This window comes from Taudactylus pleione, unplaced genomic scaffold, assembly GCF_031769625.1.
Source record: "Taudactylus pleione unplaced genomic scaffold, aTauple2 ptg000198l, whole genome shotgun sequence".
In the NCBI taxonomy this organism is placed as follows: Eukaryota; Metazoa; Chordata; class Amphibia; order Anura; family Myobatrachidae; genus Taudactylus; species Taudactylus pleione.
Genome location: NW_028284600.1, coordinates 9783525 through 9806469, shown reverse-complemented (window position 1 = coordinate 9806469; position 22945 = coordinate 9783525). Strand labels below are relative to the sequence as shown.

General features: G+C 44.4%; 1 protein-coding gene across 1 annotated transcript in view; it reads left to right on the top strand.

Annotated features, from left to right (window-relative positions):
* Positions 1–22945, top strand: part of LOC148518851 (alpha-2-macroglobulin-like) — a 239391-nt gene that overhangs the window by 32949 nt on the left and 183497 nt on the right. The window contains exons 4-6 of the mRNA XM_088476973.1: positions 3843–3863; positions 11111–11264; positions 11348–11432. Coding sequence (XP_088333099.1) covers positions 3843–3863; positions 11111–11264; positions 11348–11432 — 260 coding nt within the window. The remainder of the gene's footprint in view (positions 1–3842; positions 3864–11110; positions 11265–11347; positions 11433–22945) is intronic.

The following is a 22945-nucleotide window of genomic DNA, read 5'->3' as shown; positions in this document are numbered from 1 at the left end:
CTTTGAAATCCGGTGTACTATCATTATGTCAATATTTTTACAGTGCCCTTGAAGCCATTAACATTGGTCATGACAGGGCTTGCTGTGACCTGTAGTGAACCAGTAAATGAAAATAATATTTCTAATATAAAACATTATTATTACCCTGATAACCACATCCCAGGGGAATTGGGATGAGTTCTAGGGGTAAATTTACTAAAGGTCGATTTTGATCGATTTAGAATCGATTATAATCGATCAACGTCGATGTTGTGTTCCTGCAGCAAAATCACAAATTTACTAACAGACAATTTATTTATTTATTTTTTAAGTAAATGTGTGATATAGCCTCAGAAACACAACATCGATTTTCATTGATTTTCATCGATTTTAAATTGATCAAAGTCGATTAAAATCAACCTTTAGTAAATTTACCCCCTAGTGCTATCAGCATGAGGCTGCCTTTTCCTAGGAGGAGGGGCCACATTTTTTCCAGTTCCAATTCCCTCAGAAAATACAGCTCCATGCTGCCTGGCATAGGGTTGGTTGGTATTATTATATCAGGAGGACCCCCTGCTACAGTACGACCAGCCCTGGTGGTAAAGCCTCGTGCTGGTATTAGGAATTACAGGGGGTTCCCAGGCTCTGTTCCAGTGATTTTTCCACCATGTAAGGCTGCAAGGCGTAGTAGTACTGGTATTTATTTTGCATGGTGACACTACACTTTTGTTATACCTTTTCTAGTGTTTAGGAAAATAAAATCAATACGCACAGATCCAAGTAAAGGGTGCAGCACTATAAAACTTGCATGTATTTGTGGCTGGTTTTTGGTAGGATTGTGTTTAAAAACCAATAGGGGGGTCGACAGAAGATTCAGTTTAGTAGGTTAAGACTCCCTATAGTCCAGTTCATCTATATACTGTATGTAAAAGGCTAATGCTGTTCCTCACCTCTATGGGGGGAATTCAAGTGTGTTGCGTGCCGGTGGCCACAAGATGATGCCTGACGGAGCAATTACATTTTTGCTCCATTTGGGAGCACACAGCCGCCGACATTGACATTTCTACTGGCAGTCCCCCTAGCTGGCGAGCAGAAATGACCAAGAAATTACCTGTTTAAGCTCTCAAACAGGACTTTTCATGGACACGACAATGTCCCATCATTTTGACGGGCTGCTAACTAGTATACAATAATTGTTGATTGCAGGAAGCTCAACCTCATATTAATCCTCACCAGCCGGAGGATTATTCACAAACACAGAGCTAAAAACACAAACAAGGGAGCACTAATAGTGCCCCATATCTTTCAGGCACCAAAGAAAAGGCAGATACTATTGCATGTATCATTTAAAAACTTGATCAAAGGCCAATCTGCTACATGGGACAAGTCCATCACTGCCAAGACTGCACAATCAGGGCTGGTGCTAACATTAGGCAGCTTTAGATAGCTGTCTAAGAGAGCTGGCTCCTGAGGGGCGCGTTGAGGTGACTGAGGTCGCCAGCACAAAAATTAAAGTAGTCTTTGAAAGAGACTGCTGCACCCTTAGTTTTCCCCTGCTCTTCTATTCATGTATAACCTGCCTGGCTGGTTCAGCATTGCAGGCAGGTAGCATTGTCCATCCTCTTCCCCTCTCCCCCTCTTTGAAAGTACACAGGTGACCTGAGGTATTTATATACATTTTTGGTATATTCAGCTCAAACTACAGTCAGGCACTGTCTGGGGCATCTCATACATCATGTTAAATAGTAATATTACAGAAGTTGCATTGAATATTGGATGGATCATGACTTCCATCTAATACATTTTTGTCTACTCTCCTGAAACCTGCAGGAGGCTCCCAATTTTTTGGGTAACCCACACTCCCAGAAGAGTAGGCATTTTCTCTCCCGTATCCTGCCCACTTCCTAGTAAGGTGGGCAGAATGGGGAGAATTTTCCCGGAAACCGTCTGATCTGCAAATAGGAGGCGGAGCATGTTTTGACCCCGACCCCTACATAAATATGCGGTATTCATGGTCATTTAGTGTGAGGGGCAGGGCTTAATGACATGAAGCGTCCAGTTCCGCCCCAATCACCACCCACCTGCTTTTCCTCCCTGGGCTTTTCCACACGTGCCTAAAACTTTTGTACAGTATGGAATATACAGTAAATTAGAGATGTGTGGGTCTGGTTCACAGAGAACCGACAACAACCAAATTTAGGGATTCCAAGTTATTATTATTATTATTATTATTATTATAATAATTTATTTATATGGCACCACAAGTGTTCCGCAGCACATTACAAAGTACATAACCAAAAAAGTGACTAACAGTACAATACAAATACAATGGAGGACAAGGACAGGTATAATATATAATGGTCACCATAACACCCAAATAACCAACAGAGCATAAGCAACCAAGTGTTAGGTGCCCTAGTGGGGAGTAAGAAGTAGATGAAAATAAAGTAAGGAGAAGCACAAGATGGTAGAGGGCCCTGCTCGCAAGAGCTTACATTCTAAAGGGGAGGGGCAGACAAACAGGCGTGGCACAGATGGGGGTAGACAGGGAGGAGGGAGCATGGAGTAGCAGGTTAGGATAAGAGCTGGAAAACTTTGAAGAAGTAGTTGGTCTTAAGAGCCCGTTTGAAGGATTGTAGAGAGGTGGAGAGTCTGATGGGGAGAGGGAGAGAGTTTCAAAGGTGGGGAGCAGCGCAGGGAAAATCTTGGAGGCGGGAGTGGGAGGAAATTAATCAGTTGGCTTGAGAGACGACGTCCATTTGTTGAATGGGCGGGCAGGAGAGTGAAGCGAGATGAGGTTGGAGATGTAAGTGGGAGAGGAATGTGTGAGGGCTTTGTAAGCAAGTGTGAGAACCTTGAATTGGGTTCTGAAGGGGAAGGGGAGCCAGTGGAGGGCTAGTAGGAGAAGGGAGGCAGATCAGATGTAGAGCGTTTGGAGAGAAAGATGAATTGAGTGGCATGATTGAGGACAAACTGGAGAGGAGAGAGATGGGAGTTGGGTAGGCCAGAAAGGAGGAGGTTACAGAAGTCCAATCTGAGTCTGAGTTTGAAATCACTCTGTGGTACTGAGTCAAACGGAATCCCGGTCCAGATCTTCCCGTGGTTCGGAACTCAGATTTAAAAAACAAACTCAGGTTTTGGATTGCATCCTAACAGGTCAAAATTACGTTATTTCAGCTGTTTTTATTTTATTTTTATTATTATTAAATACAGATCCATAACAAAAACACGAGGGTGGTTTTGCAAAACCAAAACCTGAAGGTGAATCCGGATACAAAACCAAAACATGGTGGTCGGCACACATATCTAATATAAATGCACAATATATACTTGTGTGTGTGTGTGTGTGTGTGTGTGTGTGTGTGTGTGGGTATGTGATCATCAGATCAGTGAGCCAAGTTGTTTGACATTAATACTTTGCAATTTTAACCATATAGTAGGTCATCACACCAATTTATAGCCATAATTTAGGTTGCGGCTTACATATGTTCAGAAGCTCTGTTTAGCTACATTAGAATGGTCAGCATAGTGATCAGCATTACGGATGTGCACTACCACTGACTACCAATGAGGAATAAAAACCATTCCTGAAGAATGTTTGAATATTTCCAGAGTGTGCAGTACATACATATGTTACTCCAAAAGTCCAAATTGGGCATATTCAGAGCCCAAGTAAGTCACACAAGACCCAAGAAGGAACAAGTGCATGGGTTGACATTAAAATACAACATTTATACAAAAAGAATTAGTAGTCTGTATAAAGTGGGCAATACAGATGTGCATACAGTATTAATTATAAGAGAAAGTAACATTGAATTTTATTTTAATATTTTTTCTATTGTTATTCCTGTGTTTTATTGCAGATCCCAGTCATAGAATTACAGGTATGAATACTCTTATTCAACACAGTGATTACACATAATTATTTTTGTCTGTATGGCAGGGCAAGGTTCTGTGATAAGACTTTTATTACAATACAGACCTGCAGCCAGTTTATCAGTGATGTTTTTTCAAAAGAGCAAGTTCTTCTAGTTTTACAGTACTGAGTAGCATAACAATGGTAGGAAACTAGGTGCATGTGGAACTGTAGTATTGTGTATATAATAAAATGGTTCCATGTGAAGATCCGAGGTTGAAATTTAAACAGACCGACTCCGGAGTCAAATTTATAGGGCTGGATGTCAACTGATCCAAAAAAGCTTTATGTACAGTAGTAGGACAGGTTTGTATGGTGTGGTACATCTCAAAATTCAGTGTGTCGGCATCCATTGCATCAACACCAGAAATTTGACATGGTCATAATTTTGACATCCAGGATGTCGACACTGACCTAATATCAACATCTTCAAAATGTTATGCAAGTCAAAGAGAGGATGTCAACTGTACTAACCCTAACCACAGCCTAACACTAACTACAGCCTAAAGGCACACATCCACTAGACGATTAAATTGAGCGATTGAACGATATATTGATATCGTTATCGTTCGAAAACCTTTCGATAATCGTTTGAAAATCATTTGCAGATTGGTTAAAAAATGTCTAAAACGACCAGCAATGCGCAATCCTGCTGGTCGTTTAGATATCTATAATCGTACAAAAATGTTGTTAAACCTGACGATATCGTCAGGTTCAACATGTTGGCAGATGATTGATGTGCCTACACTGAACGACTACTCGTTGAGTGTAGGCACATCACAGACTGAAAAACGACTGCATGATTACAATGTCGTAATCGTGCAGTCTTTTGCCTGTCTTCTAGTGGATGGGCACCTTAACACTTATAAGTTCATAATGTCAGCATTTTAAACATGTCAACATTTTGTCAACATTGGCAAGTGGAATGTCAACATGTTGAATTATGACCATGTTGATATTCTGATTCTGTGAACATTACAGTGTCGACATAATGACTAAATACAGTTTCATGTACAGTACTTAAAAAGTATAAAGTGGAAATGATTGTAGCAGGACTAAGTTAATGTGTTGTCAATGGGTCAGTATGTGAGGTATTTGGAATATGAATAGCAGGGATATCTAGTACTTGTACAATTAGGGATGGTGTAACAATGGGAAGGACTGAATCTCTCTCAAAGGGCTCTATTTATTATCACTTCATGCTCACTTGCTTTTATAGAAATTAAATGTCCCGGCCATTCATCAAAAAGGTAAAGCGGGAGATATCACAGATATCTCCTGCTTACCTTTCTCTCCCGGAATGGGCCGCTGCCCCCATACACTAATATCACAGATATCTCCTGCTTACCTTCCTCTCCCGGAATGGGCCGCTGTCCCCATACACTAATATCACAGATATCTCCTGCTTACCTTTCTCTCCGAGAATGGGCCGCTGTCCCCATACACTAATATCACATATATCTCCTGCTTACCTTTCTCTCCGAGAATGGGCCGCTGTCCCCATACACTAATATCACATATATCTCCTGCTTACCTTTCTCTCCCAGAATGGCCTGCTGTCCTCATACACTAATATTACAGATATCTCCTGCTTACCTTCCTCTCCCGGAATGGGCCGCTGTCCCCATACACTAATATCACAGATATCTCCTGCTTACCTTTCTCTCCGAGAATGGGCCGCTGTCCCCATACACTAATATCACATATATCTCCTGCTTACCTTTCTCTCCGAGAATGGGCCGCTGTCCCCATACACTAATATCACAGATATCTCCTGCTTACCTTTCTCTCCTGGAATGGGCCGCTGTCCTCATACACTAATATCACAGATGTCTCCTGCTTACCTTTCTCTCGCAGAATGGCCCATTGTCCCCATACACTAGTATCACAGATATCTCCTGCTTACCTTTATCTCACAGAATGACCAGCTGTTCCCATACACTAGTATCACAGATATCTCCTGCTTACCTTTCTCTCCTGGAATGGCCCGCTGTCCTCATACACTAGTATCACAGATATCTCCTGCTTACCTCTCTCTCCCGGTATGGGTTGATGTCGCCATACACTAGTATGGGGACAGAAATTCATCAAGCTCTGAAAATACAATATGTAATAAGCTTGACTGTGGGAGCATTTGCCATGTTCAGATGAAGTCCCGGGTTGCGAAAAGGTATCTTTTTGGATTTCTCCTCCCCTGTCCGGCTCTTTCCACCGAACGGAAGGGCTTTTGTGCACCTGCATGAACTCTAGGTCATGCAGGCGCACTAGTTTCACTGCTCCGAAATAGTCGGGGGGAGACAGCTGATCAGAAGCAGCTGTTCATTGTCATCATTATCAGGGTGTATATTGCACCATAGGTCAGGCACCCGAAAGATATACATCTCTTTATAGGAGCATTTATATCTATGGACTGATGGATGTGTCTGCATTTGTAGTACACAAAAAAGATCTGTACAAAACGTCAACAATGCAGTTCATAAGGCCCTAGATACAGGTGTAGCAAGTGTTTGTATCACAACAAGTACCATACACAGGGATGGAATCGGTATAAAAAACGGTTCGATTCCCGGCAGTGCTTGCCCGACAAAAGCAGCGGAAGACCGACAGCGCTGGAAATCCTGATCATCGCTAAGTTAAGTATAAACTAACCTAACCCCCTAACCCTCCTTAGAGGTGCCTAACCCGAAACTCCCCCCCCAAGTTCCTAACCCTAATCCCCCCTCTAAGTGTCTAACCCTATCCCCCCCTTCCCCGCTGCCTAAACCTAAGTCCCCAGGGGAGGTGCCTAACCCTATGTCCCCCCCGGGGGTGACTAACCCTAACCTTTCCTCCCCCTAGCCTAACCCTCCCGCCGGGTGCCCTAAACCTAACCCTCCCCCCCGTGGCTGTCCACTCGCGGCGCCCGGCATCCCTTCGATCGGGATGCCGGGCGCCTGTCTCCCTGCGTCGGGAAATGACAGGCGTCTAGATATAGACGCCCGGCATTTCACCCTCATTCGGGATATGACAGTCGGGAAGCCGGCTGTCGGTATTAAGGCAGCCTGTTTCCCGATTGTATGGTATGCCTGTAGCTCTAAAAAAAATGCTGGTGTTTGAAGAACTACAAATTCCAGTATGTGCTGGCAGCCAAAGCACACTGGAATCCATAATACTGTACTGAATCAGTACATAAATATGCTGGGGCTTTTCTTCTTTGCATAGGAGTACCCTTTTACCATCAGTCAATTGCCATTACCGGAAATTCCTACTGCTGTCAGATACCAGACACTCCCTGTCTGTGCGAGGCAACTGCACATGACATTAGAAGTTGCTTCTACTACCAGGCTCCTTCCCTGGCAACTGGAACTGCTTATTCTTTAGAGGGAAATTCATCATTGAGTAGTGTGCCAACAGACATCACCACAATTTTCTCTTGTTCATACAGTATTACAGTATTAACATTTAATATGGTAGGCAAACTTTGCTCATTTTCTTTTGCACCTCTTTGGGGATGTAGAGTACCTTCACTTAACCATTCCAGAATTTAATTATCCCCTTCATATTTGGTACCGTTGTGTTCTTGCCCTGTTTCTGCAGAAAGGCACACAGCCCACCCACACTTGCTAGCAGGGGCGTTTATAAAGAGGAGGGGGCCCATGTGCTGTCTCCAACATGGGCCCCCTCCTCTCTGTCTGGCGGCCGGCAGCGCACTGAGCGCTGCGCAGCCAACGCCGGAGTTATAGACTCTGGGCACTAGAGTTCACCCAGAATCTATAGAGTATGTGCAGGTCACCTGTACTGAGCATACGCAAACGACGGGAAAATGGCCGCGGTGGCCATTTTCCAGACATTTTTACAGCGCCGGACCCCCGCGACGATGTGGGACTTTGGAGAGGTAGTATTACTATGGGTGCAGGGTGTGCAGTGTGGGCCCCTCTGGACCCAGGGGCCTGTGTGCCCCGCACACCCTGCACCCATTATAGATATGCCCCTGCTTGCTAGGCTACCTAATGCTACTCTCCTATACAGTGTTTCCACTTTTGGGATTATTTTTCCAGGTGTTCCTGGTCTTATAAAATGACTTTTTCAGTTTAGAATTTTGTTTTGTGTAGTTAGTTTTGTTAGTTATCCTGTTTTCTACTTACCACAGCAAAATTTACAAAATGTAACAGGAAACTTATAAAGGGAATTTTGATCAGAAAAAAACAGATAGTTGGCACTTTGAAAGTGGAAACACTGGCCCTGATTCAGAGCCGGACGCTCTGACAGAGCGCTCGGTCTGAATCAGGGCCGTCCCTCTTAGTTTTTAGAGCTGCCTCTTGGCCGCTCGTATAGCTGTGGGAGTGCACCCACAGCTATAGCGAGTGGCCAAAAAGATGGTCACGATGGTCAAGACCATCGCAACCATCGGGCTTGCGACGAGACCCTTGTGGTAGGGTCTCTTTGCCGCAAGCCCTAGAGTGCTTTCGGCTCTATCAGAGCCGAGAGCACTCCCACTGACATCACTTGTGATGCCAGTGGGGCCGGCCACAGATGGTAGGCGTTTACATGGGAATGCCTCCGTCTGGGCAGCGACGCCCCCGGCACGCCCACCAAAGGGGGCGCGCTGTCACTCACCATCGACAGCATGACCCTTTGTAGTGAGACCCATAGTGACGGCTTGGCCGTCGCTATCTGGGTCTCGCGCATGCACACGACGGAGCCGCCTCCCTCGTGCGCATGTGCACTGGACCAATATCGACCCGCTTGCGAGCGCTCAGCGCTCGCGAGCTGGTCTGAATTAGGCCCACTGCTCCTATAGTGTATCACCCACAACAGCCTAACTACATAACAATTAGAGATGTGTGGTTCGGTGTTTCTGAAATACAAACACACCCAAAATTGGAGGTCCCGAGTCAAATTGAGTCCCAGTTTGAAATCACTTTGGGGTTCTTAGTAGAACCAGGTACCGGCTCGGGTTTACTGTCAGTTCGGAATTCGGACTTAAAAAATTAACTCGGGTTTTGGATTGCATATAAACAGGTTCAATTTACATGATTTTAGCTGTTTATACCGATTTTACATAGATTTTTTAGCAATTTTAAAGGAATCCAAAACGAAACCAAAACCGAATCAAAACATTTGAGGGTGGTTTTGCAAAAACCAAAACATGATGATGAATTAGAACCAAAATGGGGTCTACGCACATCCCTAGTAACAATAGGCACAAGGGCCTTTAACAACAACTGACCCTTGTGTAACAATAACTAAACAGGCTGGATGTGTAAATATTAAACCTGCAACTAGCCAGCGGGCTAGGCTGTCCCACAATCCCCCTGTGAGAAGCCTCACCAGCTGGCACAGTGGTGCTGGAGTTTATGTAAAATTTGTTGCTGCTCTGAAGGCTTGAAGCTGCCAAGGAAGGTGTGGCAGTCACATGACTATCCTGTACAATATTAATCACTTCCTGGAGGGCAATCTATTTAAACCTTCCTTCCCTGCTGCACTGTGTCAGATCTTTTTCTGCCTTCCGTCCTGACTACCTAGTTGCTGTGGTTTCTCCTATGTTTCCAGCTCTTCCTCATGTTATATTTACTTTCTCAGGCTCCATTAGCTCTGCTTTCCTCCTTCTCTTTATATTATCACCTGCTCCAGTGTGCTGTGATATTGTCTCCAGCATTTCCAGAATACTCCATCTATTTTCTGTCAGTGCTGCAGTACTATCTTCATTATATTATCAGCTTTTCTGCCTCAGTGAGTTACCAGCACTTTGCTACTCCCTACTGGTGATTACCCATCTCTTGATCGATGCTTTGATCACTTCAAGTTCAAACTGTCACCAATTATTGATAGTCACATCTGATGTTTATTCATGGTCCACAATCTGCATGGTTCCTGCTGTGAAGTCGAAAACCCCTTAGTTGCTATCACCAACTTCTTCTCTTTATAGTATCTCTCTTGAAGTTTTGATACATCTCCCCCTCATTCTCTGTGAACCCAAGCACTATCTCTAACAGTCATACTAATGCTATACTTTTCAACATTACAGGCAAACCTGTAATACAAGCTGCTCCTGAGTGGACAGCCATCCTCGGGCCATGATTGGCTTGCAGATATTGATGTGTGTTATTACACATTATTGCTGCATTCATGCAAAACAGCCCCTCTCAGTGCGCCAGGTCCTGTGAAACTCTGCTAGCCCCGGGCAAAAAATGCGTCTAAGTCGCAATGTAATGCAACTAGGACACACCAGCAAACTGTGCTCATTAATATAATTTGCAACACTATATCTATGTGTGAGTGAGTCTTTGAATCTGCATACGAAGTGATACAATGTAGCAGCCGTGGCTTTTTTCACTCCAAATTCCTTTGTGCTTCATATACAGAATCAGGTGCACACAGCTATACAAGTGTCACATATCAAATTAATCAGCACAGTCTGCTGGTGCATCCTAATCTCATTGTGATTTAGATACAATTTTGGCAAAAAAGACTCCCGGTGCTGGCAGAGTTGCATGGGACCTGGCGGTTCATTCAAACCCTGCAAGTCGCCCTTCAGTGGCGCATTGACAATAAATGTATGAAGACACATTTGTAGCAGCAAATTCAAATTCTGTAAAGATTCAAGCTTGACAATGCTCAGCAGTAGTGCATACTTACCAGACCTGGTTCCTGAGATGGCGACTCCACTTCAGAACCAGGTAAGTACTTAAGACATCTTCTAGGTCCAGTACTGGCTAGTACTTCTCCGTCCCGGCACTAACATTCATGTCCCTCACTGGACACAAGGGTAAGAACCTTACAATTAAAGGTATTGAATTATTCCATATCTGACTTGGTAATTCCTTTGCCCCTGCTGCCATTTGGTTCAATTAATTGCTGTGATGTTGATCCCTGAACCAATTCAAATTACATTGCTGAACTCTCCAGATCAAAGTTCCATCCCAGAGGTATCAATGTGTAGATGGCTTTAAAGAGCTGTCATTTCAATATAGCATATATACTGTAGGAGGTTCATTTTGGTGGAGTTATACCTGAAATTAAGTCTGACTTCCATAGAAGTATCTGGGAGCTTCTTAGATTTATGTGACAGAGGTCAGAATTATTAACTTTTAGAACAGTCGCTGATCATCTGGAGCATATGATGCGCATTGTATAAAGAACATTAGGCTACATGAAATAAATAAATGGCTTCCTGTATCATGATATACATTCCAGGTAACTACTATTATATGAGATATTTTTTCTGTTCTTAAGGACCCAGAAAAGAACCGGATTGGTCAATGGCTGAATGTTAGTCTCAAGCAGGGAATAGCTGAGCTCTCCCTACCACTGTCTTCTGAGCCCATGCTGGGGGAATATTCTGTCTTAGTGAAGGACAAAGTCCATACATTCAGTGTGGAGGAATATGGTGAGGGACTGTCCTCCTAACCCCAATAGTTGCTATTTGTTTGTTGTCATCATCACTGACTTTGCTTCAATCTCTGTCCACAGTGCTTCCAAAATTTGATATAAACTTTCAGCTGCCCAAAGTTGTTCACATTAACAGTGAAAGTTTCACAGTTTCATTGATAAGCAGGTAAGACATACAGCAAGTATACAAACTTGAATGGTTGCAGTCAACATAATACTGCAATATGTATGAAATTGGAATTCATCAGCAACCAGCACCATAACTAGCGATATGGCAGCCCGGTGCCAGCCCCTCCCTTTTGCACATGATGTAATTATGTCACCCATAGGGGGCGGGGCCCCACCCACACCGCCCGCACCTGTAACTCCAACAGCAGTGCATGGAGATTCTTCAAGATTCTCTGGGCAGCAATGTGCCTCCTGTAACGTCCAATGGATGATACAGGCTGCACTGCTGCATTGATTCTGAATGCAGGGAGCTGTTCCAGGCCCATAGCTAGTTACGGCCCTGTCAGCACAATAGCATATGCATACACACACACATATATAATTCAGATAAAATACATATAATATGTTTCCAGCTGCTTACATTGCATATTGATAAGGGCAGATACTCTAGGGAGATGCTATTACTCTGCTGCCCTTAGTAATGAACAGCACTATTACATCAGGAGAAAATACTTCATAACTACCTACATTATTGTTAATAGAGTTAATAAAGAAGGGCACTATACTGTAGCTTTAAAAATTGTAAAAAAGAAAAAAATTGTAGCCCCTGCCACCAAACTAAGAAGTGAGTTGTAGCAGATCTTTGTGATATAGTCTATTCTAGAGATGAGCGGGTCTGGTTTTCGGAGAACCGGACCCAACCGAACTTCGCGTTCTGAGGCGAGATCCGAGTCTGGCTCAGGTTTCCCAAATGACACGCATCTCAAAAAGAGGGAAAACAAAACTATCCCGTTGACGGATTCTCGCTGGTTTTGGATTCTATAAAGTCCGAGCCGGATCCGTCGTGCACATGCGTGAGACCTGGCCAGCAACGGGTGATCCGTCGCTCTGGGTATCGCACCAAAGAGGACGAGCTGTCGATGGTGATTGACAGTTCACCCCATTTGGTGGGCGAGCAGGGGGGGTGGCTGGCCAAACAGAGGCATTCCCGAAGGAACGCCTGCCATTTGGGGGCGGCCCCACTGACATCACCAGTGATGTCAGTGGGAGAGCTTCCGGCACTATTAGAGCCAGAAGCTCTCTGGGGCTTGCAGCCACGAGACCCTACCACAAGGGTCTCATCGCAAGCCCGATGGTCGCGATGGTCTTGACCATCGTGACCATCAGCCTGGCCGCTCGCAATAGCTGTGGGTGGTCACTCACAGCTATGCGAGTGGCCAGGAGGTCGAACAAAAAAAAAATGCCCTGATTCAGAGCGAGCGCTCATTCAGAGCGTCCGTCTCTGAATCAGGCTCTGTGTACAGAGCAGACATGCTCTTGGTGCAGTTATTGTAGTTGTCAACTTGTCAGTCATCAGTCATTGTCAGTGACTTGTCATTGTCACTATTTGTGCAAGAGTGCAGTGTTGTCAGGCTGGGATTACAGTACATAAAGTGGAGGGTGCTGCTGTGTCACTCACTGTTGTCCTGTCAATCAAGTCTGTTGCTGTCTAGTCCTGGCCGTCAAATGGCTAGGGCTGCAGATCATAAAGGGGCGCTGTGTTGTCCAGGGGTGCTCTGTCAATCCAAGGGTGCTCTTCCCCAGTGTAAAAAAAATTTAAAGTTAAAATTAAAATATATATATTTTTTAAATTTTTTTGTGTATGTGCTAGGTAGTAGTAGTTACTCTATTATTATTTGGTGACACTGCTGGCCAGACCTGAGTTTATCATCCATGTATTTGTGACTCTGTACTGCAGGTAGTCTGTCTGCACTCGTCAGGAGTGCTTTGTTGTCTATAAAGAATGGGGTGCTGTCTGTGTTGTTCATCAAAGGGCTGCTGTCTCATCCAAGGGTGCTCTTCTCCAGTGTAAAATTAATAAAAGTTAAATAAAATTAATATTTTCAATCCACAAAATTTTTTTTTTTGTGCGTGTGTGTGTTACCACCTATTTGTGACTCTACACTGCAGATAGTTGGTCCACACTCGGCAGGGGTGCTTTATTGTCCATAAAAAAGGGTGCATTCTGTGTTGTTCATCAAGGGGCTGCTGCCTTGTTCAGGGGTGCTCTTTCCCAGTGCTAAGAAAAATATTGTTTGGCAACACTGTTGGTCAGACCACAGTGTAAGTTTGTTGATATGGGGGACGATCAAATGAGAGAATAGAGGGAACCACATACCAGTCTTGCAGCTGCTGCCAGCAGTCATGATGACAATGCCAGGGCATCAACATCATCTACAAAGGCCGATGCAAAAGGGCTTAAGTCACGGCATTTATAATCAAACAAGAAATTTTTTATAATGTTAAAGAAAAAAAAATTAAAAGCAAAGTTAGCTGCAGAGAAAAAAAATTGTAACATGCCATTTACTAAACAAAGTGGCAAGGAAAGGATAAAGCCTTGGCCTTTATTTATGACTGGTGGTTCTGCATCTTATGATGATGTAAGCCTTTCTCTGTAGAAGTGTCAAAAAATTATAAATCGCTAATACATATGAATGAACTGTGTGCTCAGAAATGTCACAGATCCCCGAGGAGAGTCCAAGTGTGTCATGGTTGCCATGTGTGAGCTGGACCTTTCTAATGCTGTACTTGAAGAGGATCCTCCTTCCAGCATTTATATATCCTCTGCAAATGTGGGAATGAGCAGCACAAGTCAACATGCTGAAAATGAGGATGCTTCTGTGGAATTGCACCAGGAGGATGAGGAGGATATTTCTGTAGATGGCACTAACAAGGATGATGAGGATGTTTTGGAGCTGAGGATGTTGTTTGCATAAATTAGGCAATAGTTGTTTCCCATGGTATGAAAAAGCCCATTGTCATGCTGGGCAAAAGACACAAAATCCACTTCTCATGTGTGGAATTATTTCCACCCAAATCCAGACAACAGTTGTCAAGCCATCTGTAGCATTTGCCAAGCAAGAGTGAGTAGAGGTAAGGACCTTAACCATCTAGGAACCTTCTCCCTGTTTCGTCACTTGCAGTGCATTCATCAAATTCTAAAGTGTTTGCAAATTTCAGAAACTTTGGCTAAAAATGTAACAATCAGTCCAGCGTCACCTAGCTGCTCCCTTCTCTCTGTTAGATCCAAGCGCCTGCAATCTCCACCACCAATACCTGCATCATCAACATCCTCAATCAAGATCGGAATTAGTCTTGCTGCATTTAATTTCATAAGCATGACTGAGTCCTCTCCCGTGATTCCTCAGAAGGATCCTTGAGTGCTACGCCTGTTGTTGCTGCTGCTGCTGTGAGTGGCTATTCATCCTAGAAGGGAACCAGGAAGAAGAATACTTTTAGTAGTTCAACAAAATAATTGACTACCAAACAATCCATTGGAAAGGGGAACAAATATGACAGCAGTCACCCAGTTGCACAGCAGATTACTGACGCCATAACAGCTATGCTGGTATTAGATGTGCGACCAGTATCCGCCATTAATGCAGTGGGTTTTATACAGTTACCTGAGGTCCTGTGTCTCTGCTACCATGCCCCTTCTAGATTTCATTTCACTAGAACAGCAATTCCCACTCTGTACAAGTACATAAAATAAAACCTTATTATTGTCCTTGGAAATGCCGTTGTGCGGACTGTCTACTTAACCACAGATACGTGAACAAGCGGGACAGGGCAAAATTAAGATTACATGACTGTGACAGCCCACTGGGTAAGTGTATTGCCTCCAACAATGCTAACAGCAACAGCAGCAGCAGCATCTAACAAATGCCAGCTCATTCAGAGGCAGGCTATTCTGTGTATCACCGGTTTCACTAAGAGGCATACCGCTGAGAACCTCTTAGGAAAACTTAGGGAAATCATTGCAAACTGGCTTACCCCACTTGGACTTTGGGATTTGTGATTTCTGACAAGCCCACCAATATTGTGAGAGCATTACATCTGTGTGAATTCTCACACATCCCATGTTTTGCTCACAATTAATTTGGTGGTGCAACACTTAAAAAAAAATGACAGGAGCATGCAGGAGATGCTTTTGTTGGATTGCAGCACCCGCAAGTACTGTTGAATTTGCCCTGCCATTAGCTGAAGCAAGAGGTAGTAACTAGGTTAATTTATACCCTCTATATGCTTCAGCGGATGGAGGAGCAGCAAAAGGCTACACAATGGCCTATGACATAGAGAAAGGATCAGGAATGCTCCTTATTAAATCACAGTGGAGAATAATTTCCATGTTGTGCAAGGTTCTCAAACCCTTTGAACTTGCCACATGTGAAGTTAGTTCAGACACTGCCAGCTTGAGTCAGGTCATTCCCCTAATCAGACTTTTGCAAAAGCAGCTGGAGAAACTGAAGAAGGAGCTGAAATGGAGTGATTCCACAAAGTATGTCGGACTTGTAAATCAAGTTCTTAATTCGCTTTGCCAGGATACAAGGGTTGTCAATCTCTTGAAATCAGATCTCTGTATTTTGGCGACCATACTTGATCCTAGGTTTAAGTCATACGTTGTGTCTTTCTTTTCCACATACATGAATCTGAAGAGATGCAAAGAGCTGTTGGTTAAAAAATTGTCAGTTCCAGTGGCACGTGACACAGCAGCATCTCCTCCTTCAGTTTCTGCAGCTGCCAGGAAAAAAACATTTCCTAAGAGACCCACTGCTGGTGATGCAGATCAGTCAGAAAACCTAATGACATCTGGTTGGGTCTGAAAGAACTACCTACAATTAGTGACTTGTCTAGCATGACTTTGTCTGATACGGTCACCATTCAGAGAATGGTGATGATTATTTTAGGGATAGTATTTAAACAGGCATGTCAGACAGTCCGTTTCACTACTGACAGGAAAAAGAGGTAATTTGGAGTCCCCTACAGAAACTGGCTTTGCTTTACTTAAGTTACCCACCCTCCAGTGTGTACTCTGAAAGAGTTTTCAGTGCAGCCGGGAACCTTGTCAGTGATCATCGTAGGAGGTTACTTCCCCAAAATGTGGAAAGATGATGTTCATCAAAATAAATTACAAATTCCATGAGGAAGACCTTTACCATCAATTAAGTAAAAATAAATACAGTGGTATCTGTAATGGTGGATTCCAGCAAGGACAAATTAATACTGTGTGAAGAAGAGGATGTACAGTACACACTTATGGGGATAACGATGACGACATCTAATCTTGCCTATTTTGTAAAGCCAGCCCCGTCACTGAAGTGATTGGTTTGTTAAACTGTGAATGTCCTATTTCATATACTGTATACAACATAAGAGTGGGTGGGAGGGCCCCAGGACAATTCCATCTTGCACCTCTTTTCTTTCTATTATGTGCTGTTTGGGGTATTGCTGCCTGACATTTTTAATTTTATGGTTTATGAATGTCCAGAAATTGTAATGGCCACAGACAGCATCTCTTGTATGCCCCTTTCATTTTTTTATAAAAAATTCTAAACCACCAAGTTGATGGGATGGGCAAATATGAGCAGCAGCACAGAGCATCTTCCTGCCAGGATGTGTGCATTAAAGTGCAAATACGTTTAATGCAAAAATTAGTTGTGTATATTGGTCACATACATACATATTTACATGGTACATACAGTGCGTAAAGAAGGCTGAGGTAACCTGAAGCATGCCACCTGTTGTTGACAAATAACTTCCAGTAGGCCCAGCAAACATTACAGATGCTGGGAGTTCTAGTTCAGCCAGAGAACTACAGGCTGCTTTCCTTTGATGTAAACAGCAAGTCTTGGTCCCATTATCTATAACAACCTCCCTGAGTACAAAGTAATCGTCTGTTTACAGTATGTTCTAGCAGCACCTCCACAAGTAAGGTCGGGATCAGTGTCATTGCACGGCCGACGGGTTCAAATCCCGACAGTGGGAGCCCGGCTGTGAAGATCCCGACAGGTAAGTTTTTTTCTATTTTCTAACCTAAACTCCCCCCCTAACCCTTCTATAGGGGTGCCTAACTCTAACTTCCCCCCCAAGTGCCTAACCCTAACCCCCTCTAAGTGCCCAAACCTACCCCCCCCCTTCCCCGCTGCCTAAACCTAAGTCTCCCGGGGGAGTGCCTAACCCTAGCCTCCCCCCGGGGGTGCCTAACCCTAACCCCCCCCTTCCCCTAGCCTAACCCTAACCTTCCCGGGGTTGCCTAACCCTAAGTCCCCCTTGGGAGCCCCTAACCTAATCCCCTCCCCCCTGCGGCTTACCTTCGATCAGTAAGCCAGGTGTCGGGCTCCTGACATAGGTATAATGACAGGCGTCTGGATTTTGACGCTGGTCATTAGACAGTTACCGGGATTAGACAGTCGGGATGCCGACAGTCGGCATTTAGACTATTGGCATCCCATAAGGCCAGCTCATTTCTATTAGATGTATAAAAATTTCAGATACAAATGTCTTTTAGGAACTGAAGAACTTGATCCTAGATTGATCTTCCCTCATAAATGTTTTTAAGAATCAAGACATTAAAATAAATGAATTAAAAACGAATCAATCCTTCCATCCTTTCTCTATCTTCAGTCCATAAACATATTCCAACTCCGTTGGGCCTCTGACCTAGTTAAGGAAAACATTCTTGGTTTTTAAACTTCCTAGGGGTTGTATAGTTTATTAAACTGCCATCCTGTCTACCACTGCAGTGCCATTCTGTGCATTGCAGTGGTAGAGAAGCTGAACTGCCACATGTTAGTCGCTAAGCTTAGTCAGCCAGCTAGCTGCATGCAACATTTTGGCCTAAACTAGATTAAATCAATATTGAAAGCTGTAAGGTGGTCAAAATTGACTGGAAATAAATGTTATTGAGGTTAATAATACTGTAGGAACAAAAACAGGCCCAAAACCGCAAGTTGCGGTTTTGGCAAAACCAAATTCAGATCCCAAACCAAAACTCTGGGGTCAGTGCACATCCTTAGTCTATTCATATCCTCACTGGATACATTTAGATTAAGATCTAAAAGACTAAGGGTCTATTTACTAAGCTGTGTTAGGAGATAAAGTGAATGGTGATAAGGTACTAGCCAATGAGCTCCTAACTGCCATGTCACAGGCTGTGTTTGAAAAATGGCAGGTAGGAGCTGATTGGCTGGTACCTTATCACCATTCAGTTTATCTCCTAACACAGCTTAGTAAATAAACCCCTAAGGTTCTATATTAGCAGTGCACGCTAGTGCACTGCTGAATGCAGATTCTCGATGATCGGGAATCTGCGCAGGTGCCTGACCCATTCTGCGCATGTGCAGAATGGGTCTGCGATCCCCAGGGGCGCCGACAGCTGCACAGGACCTGGGTGAAAGGGGGGTTGTGACCTAATCACGGGACGCGTGGCCAAGCCCCCTTAAAAACAAAACATGGGTAGGGGGCGTTGTGAGCCCCTCAGCCCGGTGCATAGCCAGTGGGGGGCACGATCAGTGTTATCGCTCCCCCACAGGCATGAGAGACTGCTGCAACTGCTACTTAGCAAGCTCGGGCCCGGATAATTAGTACCCGCTCCCCCCACTCTCGGCACCCCTGGCGATCCGGCACATAGACTGGCAGAAGACTGGCAGTGATTGACAGTCTGCTGCAATTTGAGGGCAGTTATGGGGTGGCGATGGCCTCCATTCCCAAATGGAGGCGTGTCGGCCGACAGAGTTTTCCTTGCTTCTTCCTCTCATCTGTGGTGGCCGGGTGTGTGACCCTATGGATCACCTTAGAAGCCGATGTTCCACAGATTATCCGATACTGCATTGGACAATGCAGCTTGGATAAGTAATACAGCGAGTGGCGGGATGCCTCCTGTGCATTCACATATCTGCACAGACAGAATTGCAAAGCTGCTTGCGAGAAGCTTTGCAATTTTTTCCGAAGCTGAAGCAGACCCTAAACCGACTGGTCAGTTAGGGTCATCCAACCTATTATGTCTTAAGAAGCCAGATACACACTGACAGGGCCGGATTAAGGGGGGGCAACAGGGGCGGTCATCCCGGGGCCCCCACTCTCAGAGGGGACCCCACACAGTGTCTATGTGACCCTGCCGAGAACAGGTGTCCAGCGGCACCTGTTCCCGTATGGAGGCTGAAGCAGATGAGGCTGTTCTACTGAATGCAGCAGCAGAGTCAGTGCTGCTGCAACAGCTTTCTAGGGGGGAGAGGTGCCGGCTTTACACTTAGCGGATGCAGGGGAATAACAGACCGATCCCCTCTACAATGACCGCATCCGGGGCAGAGCCAAAACAGCAAGCCCAGCCCTTGGTTCAACCTATACCTACAGGCTGCTGTATTAAGAGTAGTAAGTAAATATGTGTACTGTATTAGTGTGTGTCTGTATGTATGTATATGTATGTAAGTGTTTCTGTGTATGAATGTGTTATGGTGTATATGTTTTAGTGTGTATGTATGTGTTAGTGTGTGTATACTGTTTATGTATGTGTGTGGGGGGAGGGGCGGGTAGGCTCTGTGTGGCTTGGAAGGGGCCCCCACAACTTAGTTGCCCCAGGGCCCTCACAAGCCTTAATCCAGCCCTGCACACTGACCAATGTATACCGGTACGATATGTTGGCCCGATGGAGCGACATATCGTACATTGGGTATACATTAGAACTATGTAATGAATGACAGAGCAATCCCTTGTTCAGTGCTTTATTACCAGCAACGGGGATGCATGCAATATCGTCCAGATGGACGTGCAGCACAGACGACCGGACGATACCACATGCGACCACAGAAGCAAGCATATTAGCCATACACACTGAGCGATGCAGCCGTTATGTCATTCCGATTCAACCAGAAACTACATAACATGATGACATTGTCTCAGTGTGTACCCAGCTTTAGAGAGTGCCTATGTTTACAAGGATAGCCTGGCTAGTACTTAAACATCAGGTCACTTTGTATGAGGTTGAATTGTATAAACAAGGCTTATAAAGGGATACAGAGAGGAAAGACTCAAAGGGCCTGATTCAGAGATGGACACGAAAATATGCTTACAAAGCTTACCCAAACATAAGGATGCCCACTGCTGCCTTCTCATATGCGTACAATGTTGCTTATCTGCATAAATATTGGCACACATTGAGCAGCCATCCTGCCCTTGTGGAAGATTTGACCAGCCGCAGACTTGGCAGATCTCTCTCTGCTCCATGGGAGGTTTCTGTCCTCGCTGAGCTCACCTTAGGACACCTGTGTTATGGTTTGACAGGCATAAAGCCCCAGTCACACTCCCCACCTGTTACTATTCTCATATCGACTCGCACGTCGGCCAGATGAAAGGCTGGGCGCTTGGAGTTAGCAGCAAGAGCCCGCTTGGGGCTTGTCCCCCTGCCTCACTGGGTATGTGAAAGGGCTAGTAAGAGAGCTCTCAAGCTGCGCCGGAGATCGCAAGGGCTACTTTATGCACGCCCATGTAATGGAATTCAAACGGTCAGACACCCCAAAGCTGCCAACCTGTCACTCACTTTGCCATGACTTTCTCTGTGCAACTGTAATCACAATGCGATCGCTGTGCACGTGCAGTGCAGCTTAGATGCAATGGCAAATAATTGCTCAATCTGCATCCATAATCACCATTGCATCAATCTCTGAATCTGGCCTAAACTGTACTAAGGCCCTGATTCAGAGCCGGACGCTCTGACCAGAGCGCTCGCTCTGAATCAGGGCCCACCTCCATAAATATGGAGCGTCCTCCTGGACGCTCGTATAGCTGTGGGTCACCACCCACAGCCTATACGAGCGTGCAGGATGATTTTCGCGATGGTCTTGACCATCGCAACCATCGCCAGTGAAAGCAGAAGCCTGCGGTTGAGTTTCTCAACCGCAAGGCCAGGAGTGATTTTGGCTCTATCAGAGCCAAAATCACTCCCACTGATATCACTAGTGATGTCAGTGGGGCCGGCTTCTGACGGTAGGCGTTCCCTTGGGAACGCCTCCGTCTGGCAGGCACACCTCCGGCACGCCCACCAAAGGGGACGTGCTGCCAATCAACATCGACAGCACGCCCCCTTTGATCAGACACAATGAGCGAAGGAAAGTCCTTCGCTCATCGCGTCTCGCGCATGTGCACGACGGAGCTACCTCCGTCGTGCGCATGCGCAGTGCACACCATCGACCCACTTGCGAGCGGACAGCCGCTCGCGAGTGGGTCTGAATCAGGTCCTAAGTTAGGAAAATCATGCTGATTAAAAACTTCTATAGAAAGATGGTGACCATTTCATCTGCATTATTTCATAATGAAACCATCTCATAGAAGAGTGATCTGTTCTCCTCTTTAGATTTAATACCTCACAAATAATTATAATGAAAGTCCTGAACTAAAGCAAATGACAAGTTTGCAGTAGTTAAAAAAAAAATGATCCAAAAATTCACAAACAATACCTCCACCAAGTGGTGCATATCCGGACTTTTGTATTTAGTAATATGAGAAGATTGTGTCATGATCTAATTTGCATATATGGGGCCAACTCATTAGTTAGATAGTTAGAAGTAGAGTGTTAATGAGCAATAATAGTGTACTGTATGTGTTAACTCTTATTTACAGGATGCCAGCGGTGGGATGATGGTGCCGGGATTCTGACTGGTGTCAGGATTCCGGCACCAACATACTGAGCGCCGACATCCTGACAGCCGGGATCATAACTAAATCCCATATATTCTGTTTATAGAGTACTGTGATGAAACACTAAAAGGATCTTCTTACCAGTGTTATTGCTGTCCAATAGGAAGTTTCTTGATGTGATCTGTCTCTTCCTCAGTAAGCTGTTTAGATCATACTGCCTAATACTAAGGAAGGGAGAAATGTTTGTTTAAGGGATAGTTACTTAAGTATCTAGAGAAAGCTGAAGAGTTACTAAAATAAGTAACAATTATATTATTTAACTGCTGTGTTACTCATACTGGGTGTTTTGGCTAATACTGTATAACAAAGCTGTCACTGTGTAGCGTGCTTAATTGTGTTTAATGCAAGACAGAAGAAACTATGGAAAGGTATTCCAGCTAAATAATATTTCTTAATTGGTAAAGTGTGATCCATTGTATGCACTCAACTGTCTGAAGGGAGTATTGGAAAGAGAATGTTTGTTAACTAAACAATTCTAGAGAGTACCCGTACAGTATCTTTATAGCATTGCCAAGTCCAATCTAGGGTGTCCTTGCATCCAGATGACTTGGGTGGAGGCACTGAAAGAAGAGAAACAAGCACTCTATTAATTAAGTATATACAATGTGTAAGTGTGTAGGAAATTGTAATCTTGGGAAGAGCACAGCCACTTATATAGGTAATGATGAACCCCTGGTTACATATTTGAGGTTCTGCTAAGATACAGAAAGAAAAGAGGAGTCTCAGAATGTCTCCTGTTTACCAAATAGACATGGCACAGTTAAAGGGGGATATATTTTAGATTGTTGTGTAAGGCAAGTTTCTGAGAAAATCTTCCGGCCTTGGACCGGGAGTTTGGAAAGATGGAGAATGTGGATGATCTCAAATACTGATTGCGACATACTTAGCATGATGTGGTGGAGAAATTGATGGCCTATTTATACCGCATTGGTAAATTAATCCATCAAATAGTGGGAAAAGGGGGAGTAATGGCGGGAGAGGTGAATGAGAGAAGGATAC